The sequence below is a fragment of the Mobula hypostoma genome, chromosome 9, assembly GCF_963921235.1.
Source record: "Mobula hypostoma chromosome 9, sMobHyp1.1, whole genome shotgun sequence".
Taxonomy (NCBI): Eukaryota; Metazoa; Chordata; class Chondrichthyes; order Myliobatiformes; family Myliobatidae; genus Mobula; species Mobula hypostoma.
The window spans coordinates 87,131,900-87,154,908 of NC_086105.1; the positions used below are offsets into that span (position 1 = coordinate 87,131,900).

At 48.6% G+C, this 23,009-nt stretch overlaps 1 protein-coding gene across 1 annotated transcript in view; it reads left to right on the forward strand.

Annotated features, from left to right (window-relative positions):
- LOC134351297 (tumor necrosis factor receptor superfamily member 13B) overlaps positions 1–23,009 on the forward strand; it is a 59,502-nt gene that overhangs the window by 16,796 nt on the left and 19,697 nt on the right. The window contains exon 3 of the mRNA XM_063057360.1: positions 3,630–3,845. Coding sequence (XP_062913430.1) covers positions 3,630–3,845 — 216 coding nt within the window. The remainder of the gene's footprint in view (positions 1–3,629; positions 3,846–23,009) is intronic.

The following is a 23,009-nucleotide window of genomic DNA, read 5'->3' on the forward strand; positions in this document are numbered from 1 at the left end:
CCTTCTCCCCTGTAATCTGAATAGGGTCCATGATGTCACTGCTGCTTTGCCTCACTTCTATAGACTCTTGTGTCTGTCTCCTGAGTAAATACAGATGCAAGAAATCCATTTAAGATCTCCCCCATCTCTTTTGCTTCCATGAAAGGATTACCATTCCAGTCTTCTGGAGGACCAATTTTCTCCCTTGCACTTTTGCTCTAAACATTTCTGTAGAATCCCCTAGGATTCTCCTTCACCCTGTCTGCTGGGGCAACCTCCTGCCTTCTTTTAGCCCTCCTGATTTCTTTCTTAAGTGTCCTCTTGCATTTCTTATATTCCAGAAGCATATAATTTGTTCCTACTTGCCTATACCTGCTATGTACTCTTTTTTTCCTTAACCAGGGCCTTGGGAAAACAAAGCTTCCCTAAACCTGTTATTTTACCTTTCATTTTGAAAGGCATGTACAAGCTTTGTACTCTCAAAATTTTACTTTTGAAGGCCTCCCACTCACTCACCTTTGCCAGAAAACAGCCTGTCCGAATCCACACTTACCAGATACTTTCTGATACCATCAGAATTGGCCTTTCTCCAAACTAGAATCTCAATCCGTGAACCAGACCTATCTTTTTGCATATTTACTTTGAAACTAATGGCATTATGATCACTGGATGCAAAGAGATCCTCCACACAAACTTGTCACCTGCCCTGTCTCATTCCCTAATAGCAGATCAAGTATTGCACACTTTCTCACTGGGTCTTCTATATACTAATGAAGAAAACTTTTCTGAACATATTTGACAAGCTCTGTCCCTCCTAGTCTATTTACAGTATGGGATTCCCAGTCAATATGTAGAAAATTAAAATCACCTACCATAACAACCTTGTGTTTCTTGCAGCAGTCTGCGATCTCTACAGATTTGTTCCTCTAAATCCTGTGGTTTGTTGGGTGATCTAGTAATGTAGTCTTACCTTTGTTATTCCTCAGTTCCACCCACAGCGTTTCACTAGGCCAGTTCTCCTGACTGGGCAATGCCGTGACATTATCCCTGATTAGTAATGCCACCCCTCCCCCTTTAATCCCTCCCACTTTGCCGCGTCTAAAACAACAGAACCCCAGAATATTGAGCTGCCAGTCCTGCCCCTCCTGCAACCAAGTCTCAGTAAAGGCTACAACATCATAATTCCATGTGTTGATCCAAATCCTGAGCTCCTCTGCCTTTCCTGCGATACTTCATTCGCCTTTCCTACGATACTCCTTGCGTTTAAGTATATGCAGCTCAGAACTTAAGTATCAGCATGCTCAACCTTTTGATTCCTGACTTTGTCCATGATCTTTACACCTCTCCAGTAAGTGTTTTGACATTCTGGTTCCCATCCCCTTGCAACACAGGTTTAAACTACCTTCCCCCTCACTCCCCACCCCCATGCTGCACTAGCAAACCTTCCCGCTGGGATATTAGTCCCCTACCCTACCAGTTCAGATGCAAACAGTCTCTACTGTACAGGTTCCACCTTCTGTGGAAGAGACCCCAGTGACACCTCCCTCCTACGCCATCTCCTGAGCCACGTGTTAAACTGTATAATCTTCCTTTTTCTGGCCTCAAAGGTAGAAATTCACAATTCTAGAGGTCCTGCCCTTGAATTTAGCACCTAACTCCCTGAACTCCCTGTGTAGAACCTCATCACTCGTCCTACCCATGAAACTGGTACCTACATGGACCATCACCCTTCCACTTAAGAATGCTGAGGGCTCAATCCAAGATATCCTGTGAGGCAACATACCATCCGGGAATCTCACTCTTGTCCACAGAACCTCCAGTCTGTTCCCCTAACATCCAATTCCCTTCTGAGTCTCAGAGGCAGACTCAGTGCCAGAGACCTGACCACTGTGACTTTGCTCTGCTGGGTCATCAGCCCCCCAGCAGTACCTGCTGTTGAGGGGGTTGGCCACCGGAGTGCTCTGGAGAGCACTGGCTGTCCAGTCCCTTTCCCCTTCCTGACTATCAGTCTTCTGCGTCCTGCTCCTTGGGTGTAACTTCCTCTCTCTACATCCTATTTATCATTCCCACAGCCTCCTGAATGAACTCAGACTTCATCCAGTTCCAACTCCTTAACACAGAGTGTTAGGAGCTGCAACTAGATGCACTTCTCACAGTTGTAGACGTCAGGGACACTGGAGGTCTCCCTGCCTTCCCACGTCCTGCAAGAGGAGCATTCAACTATCCTGCCTGGCACCTCCACTGTTTGAACTGAGCAGATATAAAGAAACTGGGAAAAAAATCTACCTACAGCTTTTTCACTTTCTCTCACTTAAGCCTCTCCTTGCTGAAGCCTCAAGAGCTAAAGTCTCAAAATTCCAATTCTAACACTGTCCACTCCAGCAAAGTCTGCTTAGCTCGCCAATCAATCCTGATTGCTGATTGGCTGCTGCTCCAAACACCAAACTTGTCATGAGCTGATTGGCGATCCTGAATGAGCTATGTCTTCTCATGCTTTGGGTCTCTGATTGGTGGCTGCTCAAAAAGTCTACAGGACTACATTTGTGCAAAAATGCCAGAATTTCTCATCTGTATTTCAAGCATTGCTCTTCAGTTACTTGGAGATGTTGTTAATTTCTTACTGCACTGCAAGTAGCTTTAAGCATCTCCCTAGGACCTGAAGGAAATCAACCTGCTGGAACCTTTGGACGTTAACAAGGACCCTCACGTTGATCATCTGCAAATGCAGGAAGCAGGTTAGAAAGACAGGAATGGACTTTTACTAGTAGCAATAGATTGACCAATATGGAATAAACTTTGCGGCTGGAGTCTGTTCAACTCATACAAAGCGGAGAGAATGTTTTCTATACTTTGATTCAGCTGCAAGCTGCATAATGACTGATGCTCTTGATTGCATTTGGTAAGATAGAGTTAGGGTTAGCTGTGAACTTAAAAAGATAAGTTTCAAAAATCTTGGTTATGAAGCTAATATTGGGTCAGACAACAAAAGATAAAAGAGATATGTCACAGCAATTGCAGTGAGATGAAGGCACCCACCTCGTCAAACCTGACAGGGTAATGTGAGAATGGGATGGCCCAAAGACCTAGTTCTGATGCAATGGTGGGTATAAACGCACTGGATGCAGAAAGCAAACTACGCATGAAATTGTCTTCCACGACGGCCTCATACTCATCCTCCCCATTTTCCCAGGTAACTGGAATTGAGGCACACCTCAAATAAGGTGATAAAAGGTTAACGTAGCACGAGTCCCTGCAAAGAAAAGAATACATTCCATTCCAAACTCTTAGGATGAAAGGTAAACAGCCAAAGTTACTGTTTCAAACCTGGAAGGAAGTATACTAAACTGACATTGCTAGCTCTTCCAAGTACTTAAGGGCAAGGTCATAAAACTTAGTTTTGCCCAACCTACTAGCTCTTTTCACAATACTTCCCTGCTCTCAGAGGGAGAGAAGGTAGGTATGTATTTAGATGTTGTATGAAGATTCAGGTGCACTGAAGTGGCAGCATCCATATGTCCCCCCTTTTACAACCAACTAAATCACAACAAACAACTCTCCAAAAATTATCTTTTTATGCTACTTATTTTGGGATTGTTCTTATGAATGATAATTTATGAATTATGTTCATTAATTTTTTTTTTGCTTAAAAGAGATCACAAGCTCAAGTCAAGACACCCCAGCCAGTCTCAAATACTGCCTACCCAACGAAGACAGCTATAATATCCTCATCTTCGTGTTCCTGGCAGCAAGTCTCTTCGTTGTTATATGTCTATTTCTGATACTGCTGGTTTACACTGTCAAAAGAAGAAATATTTTCAAATGTGACACTGCTGCTTCCAGTCACAAGATGGGTCCCCCATCAGAAGGTCAGTAAGCTGCAAAGTGATTACATTGAAACTGGCAGATTTTGGCAGGCAGATTTGTCATGGGGTGGAAGGGAATGCAGGTGTTGTAGGGGGTGCAACTTTGACCAGACAAACTCAAAAGACAAAATCAGCACAATTAAGTTGCCACCCTGTCCGGTGACAAACAGCTTACTGCTGGCCTGGGTTTGCTGCTCCAGATCAGGTGCCTGACAGAACGGGCAGTGGTGAGGGTGGAGGAAGCAGGTATGGCTTCTGATAGCAAGTTTGGTGAGTGTTGATGTCCTGTTCCAGGAGTGCCACAATGATACTATCACAGTCCCTATGTTGTTACGTTTTCAGAAGCCTGCACCCTGAGCCAAAAGGAATTAAATCCATAAACAAATAGCTTGAGAGATTCTCAGTCTTGTTTTTAAAGTGCCTTGCCTGCTGGGAACAGATTAGCTGCCAGCCCACTATCTCGTCTCTTAACAAAATTTTCACCATTCAAATGTTTTCAAATTTTACAATTTTTCCCAAAAGTTCCAAAACTGTAATGTGATGTAAATACAATATATGGAATGGGGTTTCCTAAATTCTTCAAAAGGACAGGATATTACAAGAAAGGTACTGGCATGGATAGAGCATTGGCTGGTTGGCAAGAGGCAAAGAGTGGGAATAAAGGGATCCTTTTCTGGTTGGCTGCTGAAGACCAGTGATGTTCCATGGGGGGTCTGTCTTGGGACCGATTCTTTTTACGATGTACGCCAATGATTTAGATGATGAAATTGGTGGCTTTGTGACCACGTTTGTGGAAAATATGAAGATAGTGGGAGGCGCAGGTAGTGGTGAGGAAGCAGAAAGGCTGCAGAACGATTTAGATTAGGAGAATGGGCAGATGGAATACAGTATCAGCAAGTGTCATATATGGTCATGCATTTTGGTCAAAGGAACAAAAGCACAGTCTGTTTTCTAAATGGGGAGACAATTCAAAATTCTGAGGCACAAAGGAATTTGGGAGTCCTTGTACAGGATTCCCTAAAGGTTAATTTGTAGGTTGAATTGGTGATGAGAAAGGCGAATGCAATGTTAACAATCATTTCAAGAAACCAGAATATAAAAGCAAGGGTGTACTGCTGAGGCTGTATAGGCCCTGATGAGGCCTCACTCAGGGTATTAAGGCAAGCGTGTACTACTGAGGCTGTACAGGCCCTAATGAGGCCTTACTTGGGGTACTCAAGCAAGGGTGTGCTGCTGAGGCTGTATAGGCCCTAATGAGGCCTCACTCGGGGTATTAAGGCAAGCGTGTACTACTGAGGCTGTATAGGCCCTAATGAGGCCTCAATCAGGGTAATGAGAGCAGGTTTGGGCCCCTTACCTGAGAAAGGATACGCTGACATTGGAGGTTCATGAGAATGATTTTGGGAATGAAAGGGTTATCATGTGAGCAGCAATTGAAGGCTCTGAGCCTGTGCACACTAGAATTTAGAAGAATGTGGGAGCAGGGTATGTCATTGAAACCTATTGAATGTTAAAAGCCCTCGATAAAATGGATATGAGGAGGATGGTCCCTTTGGTTGGAGAGTCTAGGACCAGAGGGCACAGCCTCAAAATAGAAGGATATCCATTTAGAACAGAGATGAGGAGGAATTTTTTTTTTTGCCAGAGGGCACTGCATCTGTGGAATTCTTGCCATAGGTGGCTGTGGAGGCCAGGTTACTGGATACATTTAAGGCAGAAGTTGATAGGCTCTTGATTAGTGAAAGGTTATGGGGAGAAGGCAGAAGATTGGGATTGGGAGGGAAATGGATCAGCCATGATCAAATGGTGGAGCAGAATTGATGGCCTGAATAGCCAAATTCTGCTCCCATGTCTTAAGATCTTATGAACAATTCAAATAGGGATGAAGACGCAGAACCAAACTTTTGTCTGTAAAATCTCAAAGACAAAGGCTTGGAGAGGAAGGTTAATCCCTTTCAGAGGTTAAATCAGTCTGAATAGATTACCATGCAACAGGAACTGAGAACAAGGAGGCACTTCTGCCAAAATAGGCTGAGTTTCATGACTTTCCTTCCATTTCTAATAACTATACCAGGTAGATAATGCAGCATGTAGATAGATAATGAAACAGATCATGCTCACGTGCAACATATAAAATGGGTCAATGTGCCAAGTAATGACTAATTTTATTGAGTGTTTACCCATAATATTTGTCATTCTACATCATTATCACTGACAAATCCTTCTTCAATACTGTCCTGTGAACTGCATTGACCAGAAACTGAAGAGGAACAGCCAAAAAATGTCTGCTGGAAGCGCTCTGCACGTCAAGCAGCATTAGTGGGTGCAAGGTAACTGTTCACATGTCAGGTCAGAGTCTGTAACAGGATTACATCACCATGTCATGTCAGAGTCTGTGACAGGATTAATTAACCATGTCAGGTCAGAGTCTGTGACAGGATTACATCACCCTGTCCTGTCAGGGTCTGTGACAGGATTACATCACCGTGTCCTGTCAGAGTCTGTGACAGGATTACAGCACCGTGTCAGGTCAGACTCTATGACAGGATTACATCACCGTGTCAGGTCAGAGTCTGTGACAGGATTACATCACCATGTCCTGTCAGAGTCTGTGACAGGATTACATCACCCTGTCCTGTCAGAGTCTGTGACAGGATTACATCACCGTGTCAGGTCAGAGTCTGTGACAGGATTACATCACCATGTCAGGTCAGAGCCTGTGACAGGATTACATCACCCTGTCCTGTCAGAGTCTGTGACAGGATTACATCACCGTGTCCGGTCAGAGTCTGTGACAGGATTACATCACCGTGTCCTGTCAGAGTCTGTGACAGGATTACATCACCCTGTCCTGTCAGAGTCTGTGACAGGATTACATCACTGTGTCAGGTCAGAGCCTCCAACAGGATTACATCACCATGTCAGGTCAGAGCCTGTGACAGGATTACATCATCGTGTCCTGTCAGAGTCTGTGACAGGATTACATCACCGTGTCAGGTCAGAGTCTGTGACAGGATTACATCACCATGTCAGGTCAGAGCCTGTGACAGGATTACATCACCGTGTCCTGTCAGAGTCTGTGACAGCGTTACATCACCGTGTCCTGTCAGAGTCTGTGACAGGATTACATCACTGTGTCAGGTCAGAGTCTGTGACAGGATTACATCACCGTGTCAGGTCAGAGCCTGTGTCAGGATTACATCACCGTGTCCTGTCAGAGTCTGTGAAAGGATTACATCACCGTGTCAGGTCAGAGCCTGTGACAGGATTACATCACCGTGTCAGGTCAGAGCCTGTGACAGGATTACATCACCGTGTCCTGTCAGAGTCTGTGACAGGATTACATCACCGTGTCAGGTCAGAGCCTGTGACAAGATTACATCACCGTGTCAGGTCAGAGCCTGTGACAGGATTACATCACCGTGTCAGGTCAGAGTCTGTGACAGGATTACATCACCGTGTCCTGTCAGAGTCTGTGACAGGATTACATCACCGTGTCAGGTCAGAGTCTGTGACAGGATTACATCACCCTGTCCTGTCAGGGTCTGTTACAGGATTACATCACCATGTCAGGTCAGAGTCTGTGACAGCATTACGTCACCATGTCCTGTCAGAGTCTGTGACAGGATTACATCACCGTGTCAGGTCAGGGAGACTGTGACAGGATTACATCACCGTGTCCGGTCAGAGTCTGTGATAGGATTACATCACCGTGTCAGGTCAGAGTCTGTGACAGGATTACATCACCGTGTCCTGTCAGAGCCTGTGACAGGATTACATCACCGTGTCAGGTCAGGGAGACTGTGACAGGATTACATCACCGCGTCAGGTCAGAGTCAGTGACAGGATTACATCACCGTGTCAGGTCAGCATCTGTGACAGGATTACATCACCATGCCTGTCAGAGTCTGTGACAGGATTACATCACGGTGTCCTGTCAGAGCCTGTGACAGGATTAAATCACCATGTCAGGTCAGGGAGACTGTGACAGGATTACATCACCATGTCCTGTCAGAGCCTGTGACAGGATTGCATCACTGTGTCAGGTCAGAGTCTGTGACAGGATTACATCACCGTGACCTGTCAGAGTCTGTGACAGGATTAATTAACCATGTCAGGTCAGAGTCTGTGACAGGATTACATCACCCTGTCCTGTCAGAGTCTGTGACAGGACTACATCACCGTGTCCTGTCAGAGTCAGTGACAGGATTACAGCACCGTGTCAGGTCAGACTCTGTGACAGGATTACATCACCGTGTCAGGTCAGAGTCTGTGACAGGATTACATCACCATGTCCTGTCAGAGTCTGTGACAGGATTACATCACCCTGTCCTGTCAGAGTCTGTGACAGGATTACATCACCGTGTCAGGTCAGAGCCTGTGACAGGATTACATCACCATGTCAGGTCAGAGCCTGTGACAGGATTACATCACCCTGTCCTGTCAGAGTCTGTGACAGGATTACATCACCGTGTCAGGTCAGAGTCTGTGACAGGATTACATCACCGTGTCCTGTCAGAGTCTGTGACAGGATTACATCACCGTGTCAGGTCAGAGTCTGTGACAGGATTACATCACCGTGTCAGGTCAGAGTCTGTGACAGGATTACATCACCGTGTCAGGTCAGAGTCTGTGACAGGATTACATCACCGTGTCCAGTCAGAGTCTGTGACAGGATTACATCACCGTGTCAGGTCAGAGTCTGTGACAGGATTACATCACCCTGTCCTGTCAGAGTCTGTGACAGGATTACATCACTGTGTCAGGTCAGAGCCTCCGACAGGATTACATCACCATGTCAGGTCAGAGCCTGTGACAGGATTACATCATCGTGTCCTGTCAGAGTCTGTGACAGGATTACATCACCGTGTCAGGTCAGAGTCTGTGACAGGATTTCACCATGTCAGGTCAGAGTCTGTGACAGGATTACATCACCGTGTCCTGTCAGAGTCTGTGACAGGATTACATCACCGTGTCCTGTCAGAGTCTGTGACAGGATTACATCACTGTGTCAGGTCAGAGTCTGTGACAGGATTACATCACCGTGTCAGGTCAGAGCCTGTGTCAGGATTACATCACCGTGTCCTGTCAGTGAAAGGATTACATCACCGTGTCAGGTCAGAGCCTGTGACAGGATTACATCACCGTGTCAGGTCAGAGCCTGTGACAGGATTACATCACTGTGTCCTGTCAAAGTCTGTGACAGGATTACATCACCGTGTCAGGTCAGAGCCTGTGACAAGATTACATCACCGTGTCAGGTCAGAGCCTGTGACAGGATTACATCACCGTGTCAGGTCAGAGTCTGTGACAGGATTACATCACCGTGTCCTGTCAGAGTCTGTGACAGGATTACATCACCGTGTCAGGTCAGAGTCTGTGACAGGATTACATCACCCTGTCCTGTCAGGGTCTGTTACAGGATTACATCACCATGTCAGGTCAGAGTCTGTGACAGCATTACGTCACCATGTCCTGTCAGAGTCTGTGACAGGATTACATCACCGTGTCAGGTCAGGGAGACTGTGACAGGATTACATCACCGTGTCCGGTCAGAGTCTGTGATAGGATTACATCACCGTGTCAGGTCAGAGTCTGTGACAGGATTACATCACCGTGTCCTGTCAGAACCAGAGTCTGTGAGAGGATTACATCACCGTGTCAGGTCAGAGTCTGTGACAGGATTACATCACCGTGTCCTGTCAGAGCCTGTGACAGGATTACATCACCGTGTCAGGTCAGAGTCTGTGACAGGATTACATCACCGTGTCCTGTCAGAGTCTGTGACAGGATTACATCACCGTGTCAGGTCAGAGTCAGTGACAGGATTACATCACCGTGTCAGGTCAGCATCTGTGACAGGATTACATCACCATGCCTGTCAGAGTCTGTGACAGGATTACATCACGGTGTCCTGTCAGAGCCTGTGACAGGATTAAATCACCATGTCAGGTCAGGGAGACTGTGACAGGATTACATCACCATGTCCTGTCAGAGCCTGTGACAGGATTGCATCACTGTGTCAGGTCAGAGTCTGTGACAGGATTACATCACCGTGTCCTGTCAGAGTCTGTGACAGGATTAATTAACCATGTCAGGTCAGAGTCTGTGACAGGATTACATCACCCTGTCCTGTCAGAGTCTGTGACAGGACTACATCACCGTGTCCTGTCAGAGTCAGTGACAGGATTACAGCACCGTGTCAGGTCAGACTCTATGACAGGATTACATCACCGTGTCAGGTCAGAGTCTGTGACAGGATTACATCACCATGTCAGGTCAGAGCCTGTGACAGGATTACATCACCCTGTCCTGTCAGAGTCTGTGACAGGATTACATCACCGTGTCCGGTCAGAGTCTGTGACAGGATTACATCACCGTGTCCTGTCAGAGTCTGTGACAGGATTACATCACCCTGTCCTGTCAGTGTCTGTGACAGGATTACATCACTGTGTCAGGTCAGAGCCTCCGACAGGATTACATCACCATGTCAGGTCAGAGCCTGTGACAGGATTACATCATCGTGTCCTGTCAGAGTCTGTGACAGGATTACATCACCGTGTCAGGTCAGAGTCTGTGACAGGATTACATCACCATGTCAGGTCAGAGCCTGTGACAGGATTACATCACCGTGTCCTGTCAGAGTCTGTGACAGCATTACATCACCGTGTCCTGTCAGAGTCTGTGACAGGATTACATCACTGTGTCAGGTCAGAGTCTGTGACAGGATTACATCACCGTGTCAGGTCAGAGCCTGTGTCAGGATTACATCACCGTGTCCTGTCAGAGTCTGTGAAAGGATTACATCACCGTGTCAGGTCAGAGCCTGTGACAGGATTACATCACCGTGTCAGGTCAGAGCCTGTGACAGGATTACATCACTGTGTCCTGTCAAAGTCTGTGACAGGATTACATCACCGTGTCAGGTCAGAGCCTGTGACAAGATTACATCACCGTGTCAGGTCAGAGCCTGTGACAGGATTACATCACCGTGTCAGGTCAGAGTCTGTGACAGGATTACATCACCGTGTCCTGTCAGAGTCTGTGACAGGATTACATCACCGTGTCAGGTCAGAGTCTGTGACAGGATTACATCACCCTGTCCTGTCAGGGTCTGTTACAGGATTACATCACCATGTCAGGTCAGAGTCTGTGACAGCATTACGTCACCATGTCCTGTCAGAGTCTGTGACAGGATTACATCACCGTGTCAGGTCAGGGAGACTGTGACAGGATTACATCACCGTGTCCGGTCAGAGTCTGTGATAGGATTACATCACCGTGTCAGGTCAGAGTCTGTGACAGGATTACATCACCGTGTCCTGTCAGAACCTGTGACAGGATTACATCACCGTGTCAGGTCAGGGAGACTGTGACAGGATTACATCACCGTGTCAGGTCAGAGTCAGTGACAGGATTACATCACCGTGTCAGGTCAGCATCTGTGACAGGATTACATCACCATGCCTGTCAGAGTCTGTGACAGGATTACATCACGGTGTCCTGTCAGAGCCTGTGACAGGATTAAATCACCATGTCAGGTCAGGGAGACTGTGACAGGATTACATCACCATGTCCTGTCAGAGCCTGTGACAGGATTGCATCACCGTGTCAGGTCAGAGTCTGTGACAGGATTACATCACCATGTCCTGTCAGAGTCTGTGACAGGATTACATCACCGTGTCCTGTCAGAGACTGTGACAGGATTACATCACCGTGTCAGGTCAGAGTCTGTGACAGGATTACATCACCGGGTCAGGTCAGGGAGACTGTGACAGGATTACATCACCGTGTCCTGTCAGAGTCTGTGATAGGATTACATCACCGTGTCAGGTCAGAGTCTGTGACAGGATTACTTCACCGTGTCCTGTCAGAGCTTGTGACAGGATTACATCATTGTGCCCTGTCAGAGTCTGTGACAGGAATACATCACCCTGTCAGTTCAGAGTCTGTGACAGGATTACATCACCGTGTCCTGTCAGAATCTCTGATAGGATTACATCACCATGTCAGGTCAGAGTCTGTGACAGGATTACATCACCGTGTCAGGTCAGAGCCTGTGACTGGATTACATCACCGTGTAATGTCAGAGTCTGTGACAGGATTACATCGCCGTGTCCTGTCAAAGCCTGTGACAGGATTACATTACAGTGACCTGTCAAGACTCTGTGACAGGATTAAATCACCGTGTCATGTCAGAGTCTGTGACAGGATTACATCACCGTGTCAGGTCAGAGTCTGTGACAAAATTACATCACCTTGTCAGGTCAGAGTCTGTGACAGGATTACATTACAGTGTGCTGTCAGAGTCTGTGACAGGATTACATCACCGTGTCCTGACAGAGCCTGTGATATGCTTACATCACCGTGTCAGGTTAGAGAGTCTGTGACAGGATTACATCACCGTATCCTGTCAGAGTCTGTGACAGGATTACATCACCGTGTCCTGTCAGAGCCTGTGACAGGATTACATCACCATGTTCTGTCAGATCCTGTGAAAGGATTACAGCTCCGTGTCAGGTCAGAGTCTGTGACAGAATATCACCATATCCTGTCAGAGTCTGTGACAGGATTACATCACTGTGTCAGGTCAGAGTCTGTGACAGGATTACATCACTGTGTCAGGTCAGAGCCTGTGACTGATTACATCACCGTGTCCTGTCAGAGCCTGTGACAGGATTACATCACCGTGTTCTGTCAGATCCTGTGACAGGATTACATCTCCGTGTCAGGTCAGAGTCTGTGACAGGATAACATCATATCCTGTCAGAGTGTGTGACAGGATTACATCACCGTGAGAGGTCAGAGTCTGTGACAGGATTACATCACCGTGTCCTGTCAGGGTCTGTGACAGCATTACATCACCATGTCCTGTCAGAGTCTGTGAGAGGATTACATCACCGTGTCCTGTCAAAGCCTGTGACAGGATTACATCATTGTGTCCTGTCAGAGTCTGTGACAGGAGTACATCACCGTGTCAGGTCAGAGTCTGTGACAGGATTACAACACCATGTCAGGTCAGAGTCTGTGACAGGATTACATCACCGTTTCCTGTCAGAGTCTGTGACAGGATTACATCACGGTGTCGGGTCAGAGTCAGTGACAAGATTTCACAATGTCAGGTCAGAGTCTGTGAAAGGATTTCACCGTGTACTTTCAGAGTCTGTGACAGGATTACATCACCATGTCAGGTCAGACCCTGTGACAGGATGACATCACCGTGTCCTGTCAGGGTCTGTGACAGAATTACATCACCATGTCCTGTCAGAATCTGTGAGAGGATTACATCAACGTGTCCTGTCAAAGCCTGTGACAGGATTACATCACTGTGTCCTGTCAGAGTCTGTGACAGGAATACATCACCCTGTCAGTTCAGAGTCTGTGAAAGGATTACGTAACCGTGTCATGTCGGAGTCTGTGACAGGATTACATCACCGTGTCCTGTCAAATCCTGTGACAGGATTACCACACCGTGTCCTGTCAGAGTCCGCGAGAGGATTACATCACCGTGTCCTATCAGAGCCTGTGACAGGATTACATCACCATGTCAGGTCAGAGTCTGTGACAGAATTACATCACTGTGTCAGGTCAGAGTCTGAGACAGGATTACATCACCGTGTCCTGTCAGGGTCTGTGACAGCATTACATCACCGTGTGCTGTCAGAGTCTCTGACAGGATTACACAACCATGTCAGGTCAGAGTCTGTGACAGGATTACATCACCGTATTCTGTCAAAGCATGTGACAGGATTACATCACAGTGACCTGTCAGAGTCTGTGACAGGATTTCACAGTGTCAGGTCAGAGTCTGTGAAAGGATTTCACCATGTCCTGTCAGAGTCTGTGACAGGATTACATTACCGTGTCCTGTCATAGTCTCTGACAGGATTACATCACCGGGTCCTGTCAGAGTCTGTGATAGGATTGCATCACCGTGTCCTGTCAGAGCCTGTAACAGGATTACATCACCGTCTCAGGTCAGAGTCTGTGACAGGATTACATCACACGGTCAAGTCAGATTCTGTGACAGGATTACATCACCGTGTCCAGTCAGATTCTGTAACAGGATTACATCACCGTGTCAGGTCAGAGAGTCTGTGACAGGATTACATCACCGTGTCAGGTCATAGTCTGTGACAGGATTTCACCGTGTCAGATCAGAGTCTGTGACAGGATTTCACCGTGTCAGGTCAGAGCCTGTGACAGGATGACATCACCGTGTCAGGTCAGACCCTGTGACAGGATTACATCACCGTGTCCTGTCAGAATCTGTGACAGGATTACATCACCGTGTCCTGTCAGGGTCTGTGACAGAATTACATCACCGTGTCCTGTCAGAGTCTGTGAGAGGATTACATCACCGTATCAGGTCAGAGTCTGTGACAGGATTACATCACCGTGTCAGGTCAGAGTCTGTGACAGGATTACATCACCGTGTCAGGTCAGAGTCTGTGACAGGATTACATCACCGTGTCCTGTCAGAATCTGTGACAGGATTACATCACCGTGTCCTGTCATAGTCTCTGACAGGATTACATCACCGTGTCCTGTCAGAATCTGTGATAGGATTACATCGCCATGTCAGGACAGAGTCTACGACAGGATTAAATCACTGTGTCAGGTCAGAGTCTGTGACAGGATTACATCACCATGTCCTGTCAGAGCCTGTGACAGGATTACATCACCGTGTTCTGTCAGATCCTGTGAAAGGATTACAGCTCCGTGTCAGGTCAGAGTCTGTGACAGGATATCACCATATCCTGTCAGAGTCTGTGACAGGATTACATCACCGTGAGAGGTCAGAGTCTGTGACAGGATTACATCATCGTGTCCTGTCAGAGTCTGTGACGGGATTATTGTCTCCCACACCAGGCCATTGTCTCCCACACCATCACCGACTTTATCCGCTCAGGGGATCTCCCATCCACTGCTACCAACCTTATAGTTCCCACACCCCGCACTTCCCGTTTCTACCTCCTACCCAAGATCCACAAACCTGCCTGTCCTGGCCGACCTATTGTCTCAGCTTGCTCCTGCCCCACCGAACTCGTTTCTGCATACCTCGACACTGTTTTATCACCCCTTGTTCAATCCCTTCCGACCTATGTTCGTGACACTTCTCACGCTCTTAAACTTTTCGATGATTTTAAGTTCCCTGGCCCCCACCGCTTTATTTTCACCATGGATGTCCAGTCCCTATATACTTCCATCCCCCATCAGGAAGGTCTCAAAGCTCTACGCTTCTTTTTGGATTCCAGACCTAATCAGTTCCCCTCTACCACCACTCTGCTCCGTCTAGCAGAATTAGTCCTTACTCTTAATAATTTCTCCTTTTGCTCCTCCCATTTCCTCCAAACTAAAGGTGTAGCTATGGGCACCCGTATGGGTCCTAGCTATGCCTGCCTTTTTGTTGGGTTTGTGGAACAATCTATGTTCCGTGCCTATTCTGGTATCTGTCCCCCACTTTTCCTTCGCTACATCGACGACTGCATTGGCGCTGCTTCCTGCACGCATGCAGAACTCGTTGACTTTATTAACTTTGCCTCCAACTTTCACCCTGCCCTCAAGTTTACCTGGTCCATTTCCGACACCTCCCTCCCCTTTCTAGATCTTTCTGTCTCTGTCTCTGGAGACAGCTTATCCACTGATGTCTACTATAAGCCTACTGACTCTCACAGCTATCTGGACTATTCCTCTTCTCACCCTGTCTCTTGCAAAAACGCCAGCCCCTTCTCGCAATTCCTCCGTCTCCGCCGCATCTGCTCTCAGGATGAGGCTTTTCATTCTAGGACGAGGGAAATGTCTTCATTTTTTAAAGAAAGGGGCTTCCCTTCCTCCACTATCAACTCTGCTCTTAAACGCATCTCCCCCATTTCACGTACATCTGCTCTCACTCCATCCTCCCACCACCCCACTAGGAATAGGGTTCCCCTGGTCCTCACCTACCACCCCACCAGCCTCCGGGTCCAACATATTATTCTCCGTAACTTCCGCCACCTCCAACGGGATCCCACCACTAAGCACATCTTTCCCTCCCCCCCCCCTGCATTCCGCAGGGATCGCTCCCTACACAACTCCCTTGTCCATTCGTCCCCCCCATCCCTCCCCACTGATCTCCCTCCTGGCACTTATCCGTGTAAGCGGAACAAGTGCTACACATGCCCTTACACTTCCTCCCTTACCACCATTCAGGGCCCCAAACAGTCCTTCCAGGTGAGGCATCACTTCACCTGTGACTCGACTGGGGTGATATACTGCGTCCGGTGCTCCCGATGTGGCCTTTTATATATTGGTGAGACCCAACGCAGACTGGGAGACCGCTTTGCTGAACATCTACGCTCTGTCTGCCAGAGAAAGCAGGATCTCCCAGTGGCCACACATTTTAATTCCACATCCCATTCCCATTCTGACATGTCTATCCACGGCCTCCTCTACTGTAGAGATGAAGCCACACTCAGGTTGGAGGAACAACACCTTATATTCCGTCTGGGTAGCCTCCAACCTGATGGCATGAACATCGACTTCTCTAACTTCCGCTAGGCCCCACCTCCCCCTCGTACCCCATCTGTTACTCATTTTTATGCACACATTCTTTCTCTCACTCTCCTTTTTCTCCCTCTGTCCCTCTGAATATACCTCTTGCCCATCCTCTGGGTCCCCCGCCCCCGTCTTTCTTCCCGGACCTCCTGTCCCATGATCCTCTCGTATCCCCTTTTGCCTATCACCTGTCCAGCTCTCGGCTCTATCCCTCCCCCTCCTGTCTTCTCCTATCATTTTGCATCTCCCCCTCCCCCTCCAGCTTTCAAATCCCTTACTCACTCTTCCTTCAGTTAGTCCTGACGAAGGGTCTCGGCCTGAAACGTCGACTGCGCCTCTTCCTATAGATGCTGCTTGGCCTGCTGCGTTCACCAGCAACTTTGATGTGTGTTGCTTGAATTTCCAGCATCTGCAGAATTCCTGTTGTTTCCGTGTCAGGTCAGAGCCTGTGACAGGATTACATCACCCTATCCTGTCAGAGTCTGTGACAGGATTACATCACCGTGTCCTGTCAGAGTCTGTGACAGGATTACATCACCATGTCAGGTCAGAGTCTCTGACAGGATTACATCACCGTGTCAGGTCAGAGCCTGTGACAGGATTACATCACCGTGTCCTGTCAGAGTCTGTGACAGGATTACATCACCGTGTCCGGTCAGAGCCTGTGACAGGATTACATCACTGTGTCAGGTCAGAGTCTGTGACAGGATTACATCACCGTGTCCGGTCAGAGCCTGTGACAGGATTACATCACTGTGTCAGGTCAGAGTCTGTGACAGGATTACATCAGCGTGTCCGGTCAGAGCCTGTGACAGGATTACATCACTGTGTCAGGTCAGAGTCTGTGACAGGATTACATCACCGTGTCAGGTCAGTGGGTCTGTGACACGATTACATCACCATGTCAGGTCAGAGAAACTGTGACAGGATTACATCACCGTGTCAGGTCATAGTCTGTGACAGGAATTCACCGTGTCCTGTCAGAGCCTGTGACAGGATTACATCACAGTGAATTGCAAGAGTCTATGACAGGATTACATCACCGTGTCAGGTCAGACCCTGTGACAGGATTACATCACCGTGTCCTGTCAGAGTCTGTGACAGGATTACATCACTGCATCAGGTCAGAGTCTGTGACAGGATTACATCACTGTGTCAGGTCAGAGCCTGTGACAGGATTACATCACCGTGTCAGGTCAGAGCCTGTGACAGGATTACATCACTGTGTCCTGTCAGGCTCTGTGAGAGGATTACATCACCGTGTCCTGTCAGAACCTGTGACAGGATTACATCACTGTGTCCTGTCAGAGTCTGTGACAGGATTACATCACCGTGTCCTGTCAGAGTCTGTGACAGGATTACATCACCGTATCAGGTGAGAGTCTGTGACAGGATTACATCACTGTGTCAGGTCAGAGTCTGTGACAGGATTACATCACCGTGTCCTGTCAGAGCCTGTGACAGGATTACATCACCGTGAGAGGTCAGAGTCTGTGACAGGATTACATCATCGTGTCCTGTCAGAGTCTGTGACGGGATTACATCACCATGTCAGGTCAGACCCTGTGACAGGATTACATCACCGTGTCCTGTCAGGGTCTGTGACAGAATTACATCACCGTGTCCTGTCAGAGTCTGTGAGAGGATTACATCACCGTGTCAGGTCAGAGTCTGTGACAGGATTACATCACCGTGTCAGGTCAGAGTCTGTGACAGGATTACATCACCGTGTCCTGTCAGAGTCTGTGACAGGATTACATCACCGTGTCCTGTCAGAGTCTGTGACAGGATTACATCACCGTGTTTCACAGCCATGTATCCTTTCTTGGAACGTGCCTCCGTCGCCAACTTACTCCAGTTGGCTTTAGGATTCGTTTCCAAGCCTCTCAATTTGGACCTTCTGAGGATCCCAGGTACTCACATTTTATTGACTCTGCCTCTCGCCGCTTCTCCCGTCAAGCTCTGAAGGCGACTCTCTCCGCCATGAGGAGGTACTTGGTGTCCCTATCCCAGACCCTTCCACACCTTTGGGACACTTTCTTCACCGTCTGTAATGGTCCTACCCGGTATTTCATCCACCGTCGGATCCACGCCTGCAATCGCCGTTTTTTTGACTTTGTCATGCTAGGCAAAGATCGCAAGATCTTACATTTACGGACTCCAGAGCCTGCCGGCCCCGACGCTAGCAGGCATGAACTTTCAATTGCGGCCCCTGCCATTGATCTCGGCGGCTCCAACACCTCAGGACATATTCAAAACCCGGACTCCAGCAACGACCATGGAGATATTCAAAGCGATCGCGCAACCACCAACTGCGACTCCAGCCTTGAACTCCAGGCCGGGTCTTTATGTGCTGCTGTTGTGACTCCCGTCTCCCCTTCCCCCACCACCACTCCGCAGCTCCGTCTTCCTCAGATCCCACCGTCAACTCCTGGGCCCTCAGAGGCTCCATCTTCCTCTCACCCCAACCCTCCCCTCTCCACTGACACCACCAGCCTCCCCCCCCCCCCTCTGATCCCAGCTCTCATCCGTGCCGGGTCTTTACCATCCCCTCTGACCTTCAACTGTCGGAGGCAGAACGCTCTGTCCTCAGTAAGGGCCTCACGTTTGTCCCCCTTCGCCCACACCTCAGCGAGTTCCGTGTTCGCCATGATGCGGAACTTTTCTTCCACCGTCTCCGTCTCCGAGCCTACTTCTTCGGCAAGGACTCTTCCACCCCCACCGATGACCCCTTCTCCCGTCTTCAACCCTCCTCTTCTTCATGGACACCCCGCTCTGGATCTCTTTATTGCCAACTGCCGACGGGACATCAACCGTCTCGACTTCACCGCACCTTGTCCCCATTCCAACCTCACTCCTTCGGAACACTCTGCTCTCCACTCCCTCCGCACTAATCCTAACCTTATTATTAAACCCGCCGATAAGGGGGGTGCTGTTGTAGTCTGGCGTACTGACCTCTACCTTGCCGAGGCACAGCGACAATTCGCGGATACCTCCTCTTATTTACCCCTCGATCGTGACCCCACTAAGGAGCACCAGGCCATTGTCTCCCACACCATCACCGACTTTATCCGCTCAGGGGATCTCCCATCCACTGCTACCAACCTTATAGTTCCCACACCCCGCACTTCCCGTTTCTACCTCCTACCCAAGATCCACAAACCTGCCTGTCCTGGCCGACCTATTGTCTCAGCTTGCTCCTGCCCCACCGAACTCGTTTCTGCATACCTCGACACTGTTTTATCACCCCTTGTTCAATCCCTTCCGACCTATGTTCGTGACACTTCTCACGCTCTTAAACTTTTCGATGATTTTAAGTTCCCTGGCCCCCACCGCTTTATTTTCACCATGGATGTCCAGTCCCTATATACTTCCACCCCCATCAGGAAGGTCTCAAAGCTCTACGCTTCTTTTTGGATTCCAGACCTAATCAGTTCCCCTCTACCACCACTCTGCTCCGTCTAGCAGAATTAGTCCTTACTCTTAATAATTTCTCCTTTTGCTCCTCCCATTTCCTCCAAACTAAAGGTGTAGCTATGGGCACCCGTATGGGTCCTAGCTATGCCTGCCTTTTTGTTGGGTTTGTGGAACAATCTATGTTCCGTGCCTATTCTGGTATCTGTCCCCCACTTTTCCTTCGCTACATCGACGACTGCATTGGCGCTGCTTCCTGCACGCATGCAGAACTCGTTGACTTTATTAACTTTGCCTCCAACTTTCACCCTGCCCTCAAGTTTACCTGGTCCATTTCCGACACCTCCCTCCCCTTTCTAGATCTTTCTGTCTCTGTCTCTGGAGACAGCTTATCCACTGATGTCTACTATAAGCCTACTGACTCTCACAGCTATCTGGACTATTCCTCTTCTCACCCTGTCTCTTGCAAAAACGCCAGCCCCTTCTCGCAATTCCTCCGTCTCCGCCGCATCTGCTCTCAGGATGAGGCTTTTCATTCTAGGACGAGGGAAATGTCTTCATTTTTTAAAGAAAGGGGCTTCCCTTCCTCCACTATCAACTCTGCTCTTAAACGCATCTCCCCCATTTCACGTACATCTGCTCTCACTCCATCCTCCCACCACCCCACTAGGAATAGGGTTCCCCTGGTCCTCACCTACCACCCCACCAGCCTCCGGGTCCAACATATTATTCTCCGTAACTTCCGCCACCTCCAACGGGATCCCACCACTAAGCACATCTTTCCCTCCCCCCCCCTGCATTCCGCAGGGATCGCTCCCTACACAACTCCCTTGTCCATTCGTCCCCCCCATCCCTCCCCACTGATCTCCCTCCTGGCACTTATCCGTGTAAGCGGAACAAGTGCTACACATGCCCTTACACTTCCTCCCTTACCACCATTCAGGGCCCCAAACAGTCCTTCCAGGTGAGGCATCACTTCACCTGTGACTCGACTGGGGTGATATACTGCGTCCGGTGCTCCCGATGTGGCCTTTTATATATTGGTGAGACCCAACGCAGACTTGGAGACCGCTTTGCTGAACATCTACGCTCTGTCTGCCAGAGAAAGCAGGATCTCCCAGTGGCCACACATTTTAATTCCACATCCCATTCCCATTCTGACATGTCTATCCACGGCCTCCTCTACTGTAGAGATGAAGCCACACTCAGGTTGGAGGAACAACACCTTATATTCCGTCTGGGTAGCCTCCAACCTGATGGCATGAACATCGACTTCTCTAACTTCCGCTAGGCCCCACCTCCCCCTCGTACCCCATCTGTTACTCATTTTTATGCACACATTCTTTCTCTCACTCTCCTTTTTCTCCCTCTGTCCCTCTGAATATACCTCTTGCCCATCCTCTGGGTCCCCCGCCCCCGTCTTTCTTCCCGGACCTCCTGTCCCATGATCCTCTCGTATCCCCTTTTGCCTATCACCTGTCCAGCTCTCGGCTCTATCCCTCCCCCTCCTGTCTTCTCCTATCATTTTGCATCTCCCCCTCCCCCTCCAGCTTTCAAATCCCTTACTCACTCTTCCTTCAGTTAGTCCTGACGAAGGGTCTCGGCCTGAAACGTCGACTGCGCCTCTTCCTATAGATGCTGCTTGGCCTGCTGCGTTCACCAGCAACTTTGATGTGTGTTGCTTGAATTTCCAGCATCTGCAGAATTCCTGTTGTTTCCGTGTCAGGTCAGAGCCTGTGACAGGATTACATCACCCTATCCTGTCAGAGTCTGTGACAGGATTACATCACCGTGTCCTGTCAGAGTCTGTGACAGGATTACATCACCATGTCAGGTCAGAGTCTCTGACAGGATTACATCACCGTGTCAGGTCAGAGCCTGTGACAGGATTACATCACCGTGTCCTGTCAGAGTCTGTGACAGGATTACATCACCGTTTCAGGTCAGAGTCTGTGACAGGATTACATCACTGTGTCCGGTCAGAGCCTGTGACAGGATTACATCACTGTGTCAGGTCAGAGTCTGTGACAGGATTACATCACCGTGTCCGGTCAGAGCCTGTGACAGGATTACATCACTGTGTCAGGTCAGAGTCTGTGACAGGAATACATCAGCGTGTCCGGTCAGAGCCTGTGACAGGATTACATCACTGTGTCAGGTCAGAGTCTGTGACAGGATTACATCACCGTGTCCTGTCAGAGTCTGTGACAGGATTACATCACCATATCAGGTCAGAGTCTGTGACAGGATTACATCACCGTGTCAGGTCAGTGGGTCTGTGACACGATTACATCACCATGTCAGGTCAGAGAAACTGTGACAGGATTACATCACCGTGTCAGGTCATAGTCTGTGACAGGAATTCACCGTGTCCTGTCAGAGCCTGTGACAGGATTACATCACAGTGAATTGCAAGAGTCTATGACAGGATTACATCACCGTGTCAGGTCAGACCCTGTGACAGGATTACATCACCGTGTCCTGTCAGAGTCTGTGACAGGATTACATCACTGCATCAGGTCAGAGTCTGTGACAGGATTACATCACTGTGTCAGGTCAGAGCCTGTGACAGGATTACATCACCGTGTCAGGTCAGAGCCTGTGACAGGATTACATCACTGTGTCCTGTCAGGCTCTGTGAGAGGATTACATCACCGTGTCCTGTCAGAACCTGTGACAGGATTACATCACTGTGTCCTGTCAGAGCCTGTGACAGGATTACATCACTGTGTCAGGTCAGAGTCTGTGACAGGATTACATCACCGTGTCCTGTCAGAGTCTGTGACAGGATTACATCACCGTATCAGGTGAGAGTCTGTGACAGGATTACATCACTGTGTCAGGTCAGAGTCTGTAACAGGATTACATCACCGTGTCCTGTCAGAGCCTGTGACAGGATTACATCACCATGTCAGGTCAGACCCTGTGACTGGATTACATCACCGTGTCCTGTCAGAGTCTGTGACAGGATTACATCACCGTATCAGGTCAGAGTCTGTGACAGGATTACATCACTGTGTCAGGTCAGAGTCTGTGACAGGATTACATCACTGTGTCACGTCAGAGCCTGTGACAGGATTACATCACCGTGTCCTGTCAGAGCCTGTGACAGGATTACATCACCGTGTCCTGTCAGAGCCTGTGACAGGATTACATCACCGTGTTCTGTCAGATCCTGTGACAGGATTACATCACCGTGTCCTGTCAGAGTCTGTG